This window comes from Bidens hawaiensis, unplaced genomic scaffold (genome assembly GCF_021521415.1).
Source record: "Bidens hawaiensis isolate Kalapana, Puna unplaced genomic scaffold, B.hawaiensis_p1.1 tig00035439_1, whole genome shotgun sequence".
NCBI classification, from domain to species: Eukaryota; Viridiplantae; Streptophyta; class Magnoliopsida; order Asterales; family Asteraceae; genus Bidens; species Bidens hawaiensis.
The window spans coordinates 81,614-95,208 of record NW_027496156.1 but is presented as its reverse complement, the minus strand read 5'-3'; the positions used below and the strand labels follow the sequence as shown (position 1 = coordinate 95,208).

General features: G+C 36.9%; 1 protein-coding gene and 1 pseudogene across 4 annotated transcripts; one reads left to right on the top strand and one right to left on the bottom strand.

Moving 5' to 3' along the window:
• Positions 1-1,461: 1,461 nt before the first annotated feature.
• Positions 1,462-4,969, top strand: LOC143587285 (CLP protease regulatory subunit CLPX3, mitochondrial-like; annotated as a pseudogene). Its single transcript, XR_013144855.1, has 15 exons — positions 1,462-1,542; positions 1,655-2,452; positions 2,537-2,598; positions 2,697-2,795; positions 2,869-2,948; positions 3,035-3,085; positions 3,172-3,246; positions 3,322-3,399; positions 3,473-3,529; positions 3,619-3,689; positions 3,781-3,880; positions 3,986-4,153; positions 4,229-4,349; positions 4,451-4,609; positions 4,711-4,969. The product of XR_013144855.1 is annotated as a CLP protease regulatory subunit CLPX3, mitochondrial-like (transcript).
• A 23-nt stretch (positions 4,970-4,992) lies between these two features.
• LOC143587290 (uncharacterized protein ycf45-like) lies at positions 4,993-7,003 on the bottom strand. Of its 3 annotated transcripts, XM_077068617.1 has the most exons (9): positions 6,835-7,003; positions 6,707-6,769; positions 6,505-6,582; positions 6,146-6,366; positions 5,984-6,056; positions 5,631-5,909; positions 5,418-5,561; positions 5,290-5,340; positions 4,993-5,219 (listed from the first exon to the last, which is right to left on the bottom strand). In XM_077068617.1, the coding sequence occupies exons 1-9, from the start codon at positions 6,976-6,978 to the stop codon at positions 5,160-5,162; spliced, it is 1,113 nt and encodes a 370-aa protein (XP_076924732.1). In that variant the 5' UTR covers positions 6,979-7,003; the 3' UTR covers positions 4,993-5,159. The 3 variants fall into 3 exon arrangements, with proteins under 3 accessions (XP_076924732.1, XP_076924731.1, XP_076924733.1); XM_077068616.1 differs by having other exon boundaries at positions 4,993-5,340; XM_077068618.1 differs by lacking the exon at positions 6,707-6,769 and having other exon boundaries at positions 4,993-5,340; positions 6,835-7,000.
• Positions 7,004-13,595: the final 6,592 nt, after the last annotated feature.

Below are 13,595 nucleotides of genomic sequence, written 5' to 3'. Positions count from 1 at the left end.
GTAGCATATCTTCTGTGATTTATTATGAACAGACAGTGGTGAGCCTTATTTCTTTCTTTCTTTCTTTCTTTCTTTCTTTCTTTCTAATAGTCTCAAAAAGTCACGGTGTCCTTACGAATATTTTAACCATGATTGTAATCATGCCAAGTTATATTTCCTTTTTTTTTTTTTTATAAATGTTAAAAGTCAATAGTGTTGATTGTAAAATAGCTAACTTAAAAAACGTAAAATAGATTCACTTGAATTGTGTTTCTTTTAAGTGACTCATTGGTGATTAAAGTATTCAAGATCATTACTTACGTTTGAAGTATAAAAAATCAACTAACATTAATGTTAGTAATCTTTCATGTGTTATTAACCTTGACACTTTGAAGTTACTTCACCAAAACAATGAGAGGCGAGGGCACGGCTTGTGGTCCAACTCCAACCATATCCCTCCGACTTATCAAACTTTAGTGAAACACTAGAAGAACAGATAGATATATGAGATGCCCCAATTTCATCTTGTAACATATTTTAGGGATAACACTAAATTTCATAAATAAAAATCCATAAGAGATTTTGAAAATGACAACTTTACTCTCTAGTTAAAACCACATGGAATATTGATATTTTGCTCAAACAATAAAACATAAAACAACACGAAAGACGAAGCAGATTTAATTTTGATGCTAATTCAGTTTTCATACTAGATTTCGTTATCATTTTCCTCAAATAAATTATTATGGCACAAGATACTTTACCTAAAATCACATCTAAGTTTTTATTTTATTACAATACGCAAATATCAGTATCACATTTGAGGATTCCTAGCATTGTGAGCGTATATGTTACATATACTTCGTATATGTTTGTTGTATATATGTAGTTTGTTTGTTTTTTATTTATAATAATAGATTCTAAGATAATAAAATTCTCTCTTTCTGCATTTCTTCTTCTTTATCGTGTTTATTGTTCTTTGACGATTTCAAGCCTTGCCATTGATAAGGCTTGAACTACGACTTCTTAGGCCTTAGAGCGATCAATTTGACTGTTATAGTTTTTTCCCATCAATAATCGTTAGCAAAGGCCGAGGCCAAGACGTCGTTGCTATGGTGACTTTCAACCAACTCGGTTATAGTGTGATTTTTGGTTGTTAATTGGGTGGACTTTATTTTAAATTTTAATTATTTATTTATTCAAATTCTAAAGCTAGCGTGAGTCTGGTTGCTACAACATAGTATGGCTACCATCAGAGTGAGACAACATGACTCTTTAAATCTAAAAGATTATGATTATCTGTCACACAAAGAAAACCACCGTTCAGAAAAAAAAAGAAATGAAAAGAAAAAAAAAACTACTTTCCACAAACCACATGGAAATATTTTATGGAAATTCATAAGTATGACATACCGAATAAAATAAGATGCCACCAAATCTGAAAAACTGTACAAAAATGGCAAACAAGAAAGAAACAGAGTAATGGAAGCCAAGAGTGATTTACGGTCAGTTTTAATCTTAATCCCAATTCATCCCGCAAAATCATGCCAGCATCAAACGCATGTATGTCTGTATGTAATCCCAATTCCCATAGATTTCTGGATTAATTAGATAAATCACTAAACACTTTTAACCGATCCAATCGCAAAATCGCATGCCAGTTTCAATAATTTAGCATCTGGGTATCATATCTGGGTTATGGAGATGCAAAAAGATTCAAGATTTTTTATTTACAACAAAATCTAAACGTGGCTTTGTTAATTCGATCTTATACGCCGGCGCCGGTGCCGGAGATGCGTGTATTTTCCGTCCGTTGAGTGGTGTGCAAGCACGGTGTAAATCCGATCACGGCGGTGGTGGCGGTGGGTCCGATGAATTTGGCGGTAAAGTTACAAGGAGGATAAGGGCTGAAGCTAATTGTCCTCGTTGTTCAAAGCAGATGAATTTGGTGTTTTTGAATAATAATCAGCTTGTGCCGCCGTCGGCTTACGCCGGAAACGAATCGGAATCGGTCCCGGATAGTGTTTCGGATGGGGGTTTGAAGAATTCTTATCAGTCAGTTAATGTGTGTCCTAATTGTAAAACTGCTTATTATTTCCGGCCGTACAAGATGGCGCCTTTGCAGGGTCGGTTTGTCGAAATTGGTCGGGTTAAGAATAACAATGGGAAGGATAAGAGAGGAACGAACAATGAGGATGAGTATATTTATAAGAATAAAATTAGGGCTTCATTTTGGGACACATTGAAGGCTTATGGTGGTGAACCGCCTGAGAATTGGTCAAGTAATGGACTTGTGGGCCCTACTATCTCCGGACCTCTGTTTCCAACCGGGGTTAATGTTGTTCGTGCTGCTGCTGGCGGTGGTGATGGTAATGAGTGAGGTGGTTCGAATCTTGGAAAGAATTTGCCTACACCTAAGGAAATTTGTCAAGGATTGGATAAGTTTGTTATCGGTCAACATGGTGCTAAAAAGGTTTAAACTTTATTTAATGCAATCTGCATTTGAGCGCAACTGATAGTGATCTTGATATGATTATGCATTTGATCACATAAACAGGTTCTTTCGGTGGCTGTTTATAACCATTACAAGAGGATATATCACGCCTCCCTGAAGAAAGAGTTAGTTATTACTTATTAGTCATTATATTGTGTTCTTTTTATTATATGTATAAATATTAACTTAACTTCTTTATCAATTGTTATGAATTATGAACTAGGTCAGGGGCAGATCCGGAAAAATCCAAGACCGAAGATGACGACGACAATGTAGATTTAGAAAAAAGCAATGTACTTCTAATGGGGTCCAACGGGCTCAGGTATGATCGTCAAATTGTCTTTGTTTTCTTCACAGTTGAACCGTTGAGTTGACAATGGTTTTTTGTGAAACAGGGAAGACGTTGCTTGCAAAAACTCTAGCTCGTTTTGTTAATGTTCCCTTTGTTATTGCTGATGCAACAACATTGACTCAGGTCTGCAAATTATATAAGATTTGGAATCTGTTATTATTTTTGTGTTCGTGTGACTGAAGGTTGGTTATTTTTTTAATATGATGCAGGCTGGCTATGTTGGTGATGATGTTGAATCTATATTGCATAAGCTACTTACGGTACCACAATACATATGACTATATTTAATTATTTATCTTTGATATCTTTACACTTTTATAATATAAGGTTTATATACGTTTTGAAGGTTGCTGAATTTAATGTGCAAGCAGCACAACAGGGGATGGTTTACATTGATGAAGTTGATAAGATAACCAAAAAGGTTTACTTTTGGCATCATTTGAAGTGATTTATGTGAATTATTCTGTTAAAAAATGTTTTTTTTCTTATTTTACAGGCTGAGAGTGTAAACATTAGCAGAGATGTTTCTGGTGAGGGTGTTCAACAAGCTCTACTTAAGATGCTGGAAGGAACTGTAAGCAATTAATTTCATAATTAATTTTCAAAATCAATAAATTCTTAAATGAAATATATTATGAGTTTTGTAGATTGTAAATGTGCCTGAAAAGGGGGCCAGGAAGCATCCTAGAGGCGATAACATTCAGGTTCATTCATATGATTATTATATTATCCGTGATCTTTGTTAAAAATATGTGATTTTTTTTTTAAATGTTAACTTGATTAAGTTTTGCAGATAGATACAAAAGACATACTTTTTATATGCGGAGGAGCATTTGTTGATTTGGAAAAAACCATATCCGAGAGGTGAATTCGTATTTTTGTGTTGTATTTATTTTATTTTACATTATTTGATAATCAGTAGCTTTAATAAAATAGTATTTGATGGTTATATCAGACGACAGGACTCGTCAATAGGTTTTGGAGCACCGATTTGTGCTAACATGAGAAACGGCGCACCCACAAATTCTGCAGTGACATCATCTTTACTTGAATCCGTAAGCATCAGTTGGGAATATCGTTATTGTAATCTTACAATTATATTATTATTTATGAATATCATGAGCAATAACTATTTACTGTTTTTCTCTCTCTATTTTCAGGTGGAGAGTAGTGATCTTATAGCTTATGGACTCATACCTGAATTCATAGGACGGTTTCCAATTTTAGTTAGTTTGTTGGCTCTAACCGAGGATCAACTCATTCAGGTTCTAATGGAACCAAAAAACGCTCTCGGGAAACAATACAAGAAATTATTAAAGATGAATGATGTAAGTACTTTATTTATAAATTTGTTTGAATTGCAGAACTCGCTAATTATCGTCCACGTGTTTGGTCAACTGTAGGTCAAACTACATTTTACGGAAAAGGCACAAAGACTAATTGCTCATAAAGCAATGGTGAAAAACACGGGTGCTAGAGGATTAAGAGCTATACTTGAAACACTTCTAACTGACTATGTATGAGGTATGTGTGTGTGTTTTTTTAGTTATGTGCAGGCCTTTTAATTTGAAGAAGGTTGAATGATAATATGATATCCTTGTTTTTCTTTTCATTATCAAACTTAGATTCCAGATGTTAAGACGGGGAATGATAGAGTGGATGCTGTTGTGATCGATGAGGAATCGGTTGGCTCAGTGGATTCGGTTGGTTGTGGTGGAAAGATACTTCGAGGTGATGGTGCATTAGAAAAGTATCTTGCAGATACAAGGTCTAGAGAACAAACGGTATGAATTTTATACATTTTTGCTTAATATATAGGCGGTTAGATGTAACATGTTTTCCTAATTCTTTTGTTACACTTTGAGAACTTTTGTGATTAATGCAGGAAGTTGAAGGGGAAGGTGAAGAAGAGAGCTCTTCAAAAGCTATGAGCATGTAACATTACAAGACACACCTAATTTAACCTTTTCTTTTTCTCATTCATTAACCGCACTACAAAATACCCGAATTTAAAACTGTATCTCCATGTACAACAGAAAATAGTATTCGAGTCGGGATTTAGTTGATAGAGAAAAAAAAACATAGGAAAGTGTAGCATTCTTGTTTAATCTGTACATTGTACAAAATAAGCTTTCTAATTGAGAGAGGGATTGTATTTGTCCCATTTTACATATGCCTTAATCTGGTATATGTAAATTTCACTGTTCTATTTTATTCTTTTTGTAATTTTCTGAATTTGATATTCAACTAATTATAAACACAGATGTCAAAAATAAGAATCTATATCTTAGTGTTTTTGACACTCAATAAGAACATATTATCTAAAATTTTATCTTAATCCTCAATTTTCCATTTTTCTATGATAACTTTCATTAGTTTGTCCTGCTTCCGAACCTACAATACACATAAGATCATTTAAAACGAGAACACGAATATCAGACCATAAGTTTAAAAGATCATTTACCTCAACCCGAGGCTTTTCCCCGCAAAGCAATGCATCCACACTTCTTTCCGTCTGAAGAAAATGAAAATTTAAGATCTGGAAAGTAAATATATATCGCTCACGCACACATACACACAATAGTATAATACCTTATGTACAATCCAATAGTGTCTCTCTCTCATTTCAATCATGAACGGGAAGGTAGGCGGGCCGCTCCTTTGACTAATACTTTTCCTGCTATTTCTCTTACGAGCTTCTTCATCCCCTAAAGTAACCGTCTCTACTCCACCAGCCTGTACCACATGGTCCCATTGGTTAGCAGGGTATTAATAAGTCCAGTAAGTTTTCAGGACAAAACATACCAAGCGGGACAAAACAGGATTCTTTATAATATTTTCCAGTCGATCACCATGAGCGCTACCTATAACCATGACTCTCTCTATCGATTTACAAGCGTTGACTTCATCCCGGGTGCTAATTTCATCAACAATAATCACTTCCGGCATGTGATTCTCCACTGCCTCGATCATGACTTTGTGTTGCAGAAACGGTTTTGAAACCTGCATTCTTCTCGTGCTGCCTATGGCCGGGTGCGGTATATCCCCACCCCCTCCTATTTCATTACTAGTATCCACCACCACCTATCTTTATCATCAATACTGTTATAATTTATAAATATGCATTTTTGGCATTAATAAATGTTCACAAAACGTACCACTCGTTTTTGTAACTCGTCTGAAAGAACTCGAGATATTTCTCGCATAACTGTAGTCTTCCCTACACCAGGCCTGTAAGCAATAATAATAAATATTTAGGGTTTATCTGTTTTAGCTCACAGGCCCGTTATAGATTTGTCTAGGGATCCTAGTTTATTTACCTTCCGATAAAGAGGATACTTTCTCCAAACTGAAGAAGATCCCGGACCATGTCAATGTGACCCCTAACCGCCCTGCCAACTCTGCAAGTTAACCCGACGACAACATCTTTTCTATTTCTAACAGCTGATATGCGATGCAGGGTGCCAGTAATTCCAGCTCTATTATCTCCTCCTATTTCTCCAATCGCGTTTTCAGCGTATTCTAGCTCTTCCATTGAAACCTATTTATTAATTTTATAAGTTTTTTTAGAAACTAACTTATGAAATAATACATAGCTGATCCCAGAATTGTGGCCTCGTATTTGGGTCAACTTAGAACAGGCATAACTTTTATTAGCTTAAAGAAAAGAAGCATTTACCTCGGTGTCTCTTAGATATTTTCGGCCCGAATCATCGAGATAGCGCGCCTCTGGCAAACGACCCAAATCCAATATTACCTACCAGTATATACAGTGAATAAATGAATAATATTACACTTGAATACAGGCACATTATAATTATATAACTGGTCTAATAATACGTATCATACTACTACATAAAGGTACAATTAAGTAATATTACCTCCAACAGTTGATCTTTTTTAGATTCCATGACAAGATTGTGACGCAAATCATGTGGAAGAATCTGGAAAAGAAAACGAATGATTCTAATATGCATTTAGCTAGGGAAATTGGAAAGAGAAGCAATACCTGTAATAATTCATTAATATCATCAGAAGGTGTGCACTTAGTGGTGATAATGGATTTGATGGTTGGACTGAAAATTGAAATGGGATTCGGTTTGAAAAAAGTAGGAAGCTGGTGTTTGTAGAAAGATGGGTAGCATGCGGACATGGTGGTTATTGCTGCTGCTGCTGCTGCTGCTGCTGCACTTCCCCCTTTTCCGTTTTATATTTTTTAACCGGTTTCAAACTGTCTTCAAAGATTTGTTAGGCGTTTTATTGGAAAACCATCATCGGCTGTCACTTAACAGTCGTTGTAGATGTAACACACGGTAGGACTTAAACCCAAGTGGGCTTGGGATTCAAACAGACAACCTCGCAAGGCGTATCTCAAATCCTTCATTGTCAATATATACTCAATGTGGCACAAGTGAAGATCGAACTTTTGTCTTATTTAAAAACTCAAGCCTACTACCACTTTTTTTCTTGAGAATATATTATGAAAGTATTTATTTGTTTAAAAGGTAGTTAATACATCGAAACAGAATGCAAACAGGCAATAAACTGCGTCACTACCTCTTTTGAATTACAAAACTCAATCTTTTAAAAACTACATTGATTGATTTTGGAGTCATAATATTACTATGCATGACATGTTAAACTTGGCTAACTAACTCTACACCTTCAGACGCGAGAAACCAAAAGTGTCTGTAAACGCGCTTCTGATTAATGTAAAAATATATCCACTCCTTGCATAGAGATGGAGAGAGACTTTTAAACAAATATAAATTACAATGGCAGAGGCCTAGATACATGCAAGGATCTACATGTAAATACATACAATAGGAGCCTAGGTACATGCTAGGACCTCCACATAATTAAATTATTGACACTATTCCTCTAATTGGAGCATAGATGTTAATCATGCCTAACTTGCTGCAAATAAAATCAATTCGCAGGGAATATTCCTCTATACTCTGACTCAGTACTTCATTTGGATATCGTGTTTTGCTTCTTAACTTTCCAAGATACAAGATTTCCTCTAACAAACACACAATCCAGTGGTCGATCGTCGTGGGATCGGACAACATGCCCAATCTGCAAAAGAAAATCCAGATATCCAACCATCACATCTTCTGTAAAAGCACCCACACGACAGTGACCTTGGTCAGAATACAAGATTCCTAGACCTAGTGTGGTTTTGAAATACATACGGTGTGGCCATGACCCGACTTAGGACACTGACAGCAAAGGAAATATCTGGTCGTTTGACTGTTAAATAATTAAACTTCCCAACCAATTGTTTGTATCGCTCAGGATCCTTCATCAAACTTTCGCCCTCTGGAAGGAGCTTCCCCTTTGGAAGCATTAGGGTATCAACGGGCTTGCAACCCAGTAATCCACACTTAGTCAACATATCAAGAACATACTTCCGTTGTGAGAGAAGTATTCCCTGTGAAGAACGAGATACTTCTATGCCAAGGAAGTATCGAAGTTGACTAAAGTCGCTAATCTGAAACTGGGAATGAAAGAATTGTTCGAGTTCGGTAATCCCAACCTCATCATCTCTTGTAATGATATTGTCATCCACATAAATCACAACAATAATCCTTCGGCCGTTCTGGTGCCTAAAGAATATGGAGTGATCATATGCGCTACAGATTATCCCAAACTTTCCCATAGCACTAGAAAAACGGCCAAACCATGCCATACGAGGCTGTTTAAGACCATACAATGAACAACGTAACCTGCAAACTTTCGAGGCCTCCTCATCGACAATGAATCCAGGTGGTTGTTCCATATACACCTCCTCCTCAAGAACACCATTGAGAAAGGCATTCTTGACATCAAGATGATGTAGCGGCCAATGATTAATGGTGACGAGGGCAAAACAAATGCGCATATACGACATTTTGGCAACCGGGGAGAAAGTTTCGTCATATTTAATGCCATAGGCTTGAGAATATCCCTTAGAAACCAATCGGGCTTTCAGGCGATGTATCAAACCATACGTGTGTAATTTAACAGTGACACCCAACGACAACCAACAATACGTTTTCTATGAGGAAGTGTTGCAGAATCCCATGTATGATTAGTTCTAAGAGCCCTAATCTCGTATTCTATAACTTGTCTCCATCCTTGGTGAGCTAGGACTTGCGCTACATTCTTGGGAATTAGGTAGGAATCCTGAATGGGGTGGTGGTATAGGCACATGAATCGAAGGAAATGTGAGAGTATGCAACGTAATCCTGAATATGGTAACGAGTATGGTGTCTAGGTTCCTTACGGAAAGCAATAGGTGTATCAGGCAGTGGTGCACCAGGAGGCCGGGCCATAAACATGTGAATCTGGTGTTTCAGGGGTGGCATCCGGTAAGGGTGTAAGTGGCTCAGTCTCATGTGGAGAACCTGAGGATGGACAAGAGTTATGACCTGGTTGTAAATCAAGTGTCTTTATCGTTTGACCCTTGCCTCGTTGAGTATATGTGAAAAGTAATTGCGGGGGTTTTGTTGGTGGGCCAGAAGCAGTTGAGACTGGAACTGTGGCGTTAGAGATTGGATGGGTAGAGGGAACTGATACAGGAAATGCAGGACTGAAGCAGTTTCGTCCGAGAACGAAGGAGTAGATGGAACAATAGACATAGAAAATGTGGGGATAACGTGTGAATAGAATATATCATAATCATGAAACAAATCATGAACTGAAGTGGAGGACTCGAGAAAGTAAGGACATGGCTCATGAAAGGCTCAACACTGGTAAAGTATCGCTGAAGAAAATGGCTATAGCACTGATACCCTTTCTGGACACGTTAATAACTAAGGAAGACACAACGAATGGCTCGAGATGCAAGTTTACTAAATGCCTGAACGATGATCATGCACCTATGCTACACACCCAAAAATCTTGAGTGTGAGTGAAAAGGGGGTTCCTTTAGGGAACAAAACAGAACACAAAATTTGATCGATGATAGATGAGGGCATAAAATTTAGGAGATAACGACATGTAAGAACAACGTTACCCTAAAATCTATCAGGAACATGAGTGTGAGTGTGATATCCAGAAAATGGCAATTCTTGCATTCGGAAAGGCCATTTTGCTGAGATGTGTACATGCAAGAAGCCTCGTGAACAATGTCATGTGATTTCAAATAGATAGAAAGTTCATTGGAGAAATATTCAGGTGTATCATCAGTGCATAGGGTTTTAATGGATGTGTTGAATTGATTTTTGACATAAGAATGAAACTCACGAAAAAACTGAATTAATTTCACTACGAGTTTTCAAATGATAAACCCAAGTAGTACGAGAATATTCATCAATGAAAGTGATGAAGTACTGAAAACCCAATGTGGATTTAACACGACAAGGACCCCATACGCTAGAATGTACAAGTTCAAATATAAAATCGTTTTGTTTGGGGATAAGAACGTCGTTTATGTTTACCAAGCTCACACGGCTGGCAATGACAATCATAAGAAATAGATATATCTAGTCTCATTTGCCTCATAATTGTTGCGGAATTATGGCCTAATTGACAATGAGCCTCCCTAGAAGTGGAATCACATAAATTTGTTGTAGAGTGTGACAATTGATATATGATTAAAACAAATGATATGATTAAAACGAATCAACTAGTCATAATCAATGTTTTCATAACCAGATCAGACATTGAACCGTCCGTCTTACTGGGTCACTGATTAGACCGGATTTAATAACCGGATGATATGATACATAGTCCAAATTATTAGAAAATGAAAAGGAAAGAGTTAAGTTATAAACAAGTTTATTTATATCAATATAAAATAAAAATGTAATTAAACACTAGTCTTATAAGTTGTAAAGTGTTGTTTAAGAAAATTTATTAGTTTGCATTAGATTTATGAGCTAGTGTGTCCATAACATATAAAATATAAAAGGCATGTAATTAGAAAATGTAACATCCCGTTTTCTAGTTTTGGTTAATAAAGGAAAATACGAGTTATTATGAGTCGGGCTAGTGTTGGGTTAAATGAATATGAGTTATGGACTTGGGTTATAAGGGAAAGAAGGAAAGACCATGGGCTTAAGCCGATGATCCATAATTATATAAACCTTAATTACCCATTTAATCATTCATTTCTCACATATTCCATACACCACCAAAATACACACATAAGATCTCTCTCTAGTTCTCTTCTTGCCTAAGCCGAAATCAAGAAGGAAACCGAAAACCGACCCGAGGTAATAATAGTATGATGTTTATAAACTTAAAACCGTTAGATTTAGTCACGAAACGACGAGCCGGCACCGTTAAACCGTTAAGTTACGAGATCCGGGTATTATCGGGTATAAACCGAACCTAAGATGAGCTTAGGGGTCACCCTAGCTCAGATCTGGATCAAACGAGACGAAAAACGGTGAAAACGGTGCTGAAACACGTTTTTCCGGCCACCGCCCGGTTTTCCGGCAAGGCGGCGCCGAAAAGACAGCACCGAAAAGGCGGCTGGGTATTTAAGGATGTCAGAGAATGTTTACGACATTCTCTGACAAACCCTAACTAACGAACTAAGGGTGATTCGCTAAGTAATTCGTTAAAGACAGCACAGCGAACTAGTTCCAGTTCGTTTTCAATTCGTTAGGGAAAAGATAACGAATCACCCTTGATTCGTTATAGTCATTCGTTAAAGGAGATGACGAATTGGAAGGTCCAATTCGTTACATGGACTGATTCGCTACATGAACTGATTCGTCAAAGGACCAGTTCATTATAAGGTCCAGTTCGCTTAATAACCAGTTCGTTAAAGGGTTCAATTCGCTACATGGATCAGTTCGTTATGATAACCCAATTCGTTAAGACCAAAGTAACGAATTAGAAGTTTAATGAAATGACATAGCAGTCCCTGGACTTAGAAAAGGATGATTTAATTACAAATAAGCCCTCGACCCCAGCCAGCTTGGACCCTGCTAGGGGCTGCCGCCCCTAGACCCCGCTGCCAGGGGCACTGCCCCCGGACCCCCGTTCGTTGTGGGTTATGAATAAACTAGAAACGCGATATAGATAGTGATAGTTAATTGATACGTGTAATTGTTATACAGTTAGTCGTGCAGAGCTCAAGAAAGGAATAACTATAAACGGTGAACGTAACCGCATTCAGGTGAGTTTCTAGCCCCATTCCTTGTTATGTTTTTGGAGCTGTGTGCATATTCGTTGTGATTAGTTAGTACACTTATCCTAAGTGATAAGTGTATGCCATATATGTATTATGTGAAATGTATGAATGTTTTCTTGTCGGTACATGAACGATCTTCGGATATTGCATGTACTGCCAGGTAACGGTTGATGTTATTGTATGTTGTAAGATGACGAACGAATGATGTATGTATGTGCGAAACTTACGACTATGTATATAGCAAGTATGTTATGGAGGTATGGAAGAAAGGGTACCGGACCCTAATAATATCCGAGGATGAAGGGTGACCGGACCCTAATAATATCCGAGGATGAAGGGTGACCGGACCCTAATAATATCCGAGGTATGTAGGGCGAATGCTCTTTATAATGTAAGGTTAGTTATGTATGTGTATGAAAGATTGATGGACTGGTTAACAGGTTAAGTATGCAATATGTACCTTCGGGCACGTATATGTGTATGTAAAGTAAGTTATGTGATTAACTAGAACTCACTCAGCGTAGCTGACTTTTTGTATGCACGCAGGCAAATAGGTTGAGGCAGCTCGCGTGATTGAAGACACATGGCATGGAATTGAAGATACTGGCATCTTGAAGAAATGTTGTGATGTTCTAAAAACTGTGTTTTGTTTTAAATGACTATGAATGTTTTATAAGACAAGATTTGGAGGTTATGTAAGATATTATGGTTGAAGTTTTATATTCCGCGTAAAGTTTTAATTAACTCTGATTTGTAGAACTGTGTTTATGAATAAATCCAACACCAAAGTAGGGCTACCGGTAACGGGGCCTTACATAAAAGTAAACAAATTGATTGGTGGTATTCGATTCTCTTTGCTAGCTTTAAGTTTTTTAATTAAGATTTAGTATTATTTATAAATTAAGCTCCACTGGTTTAAAGTAAAAAAAATATTTTATTCTTTTGCTTTTCTTACTCCAATTACAAAACCACACCACCGCCATCTATCCTTTTCTTCTTCCAATCACAAAACCACACCACCACCCTAAGAGTATTCCTTTAACAACCTATGCTTAACCTTACATCTATGAGCATCTATCAAGCCAATCTTTTCTTTGCATATAAACTGCACCCTTCCTCTATCTTCCAAGTCGTCGAAGGAGCATGGCGTTGTTCTCAATTGAGGTTTATAAGTATCTGTCGAGCCAATCTACAATGACGTCTTATTCAACACCATTATCTAAGGTGGAGCTATATATCAACATACGTGTGTATGACGTGTTTATGAGCTTTAAAATGTGAATTATGTTGTTAAGGCGATCATTCACCTCACTTTACTTCACAATCACACTCATCACTTCACTTACACAATAATATTAATATTATAATCTGCATGAAATTTTCGACTAATATCAATTCGTGTTCTTGATTCCATATTAGTTTAAAATTTCATGTAGGTTATTAAATTAATATTATTGTGCAAGTAAAGTGAAGTGATTAATATTAATATTAACACCGCTACATTAGTCTCAAAGACGTGTTGAAGAACAATGGAGCGGTTATTCCAAACCCCAAGGTTTAGAAACTACTCGATCCATATAGGAAACCCGGAGCTTCAAGAGCTCTACACCAACATTCCGCTTGACAAAAGAACTTACATG

Excerpts from the sequence above, each read along its gene's own strand:
- LOC143587290 (XM_077068616.1), bottom strand. The coding sequence starts at position 6,978 with ATGTCCGCATGCTACCCATCTTTCTACAAACACCAGCTTCCTACTTTT. Across the intron at positions 6,367-6,504 it reads AATATCTAAGAGACACCGAG|GTTTCAATGGAAGAGCTAGA; the intron begins GTAAATGCTTCT and ends ATTAATAAATAG. Across the intron at positions 5,910-5,983 it reads ACGAGTTACAAAAACGAGTG|GTGGTGGTGGATACTAGTAA; the intron begins GTACGTTTTGTG and ends TGATAAAGATAG.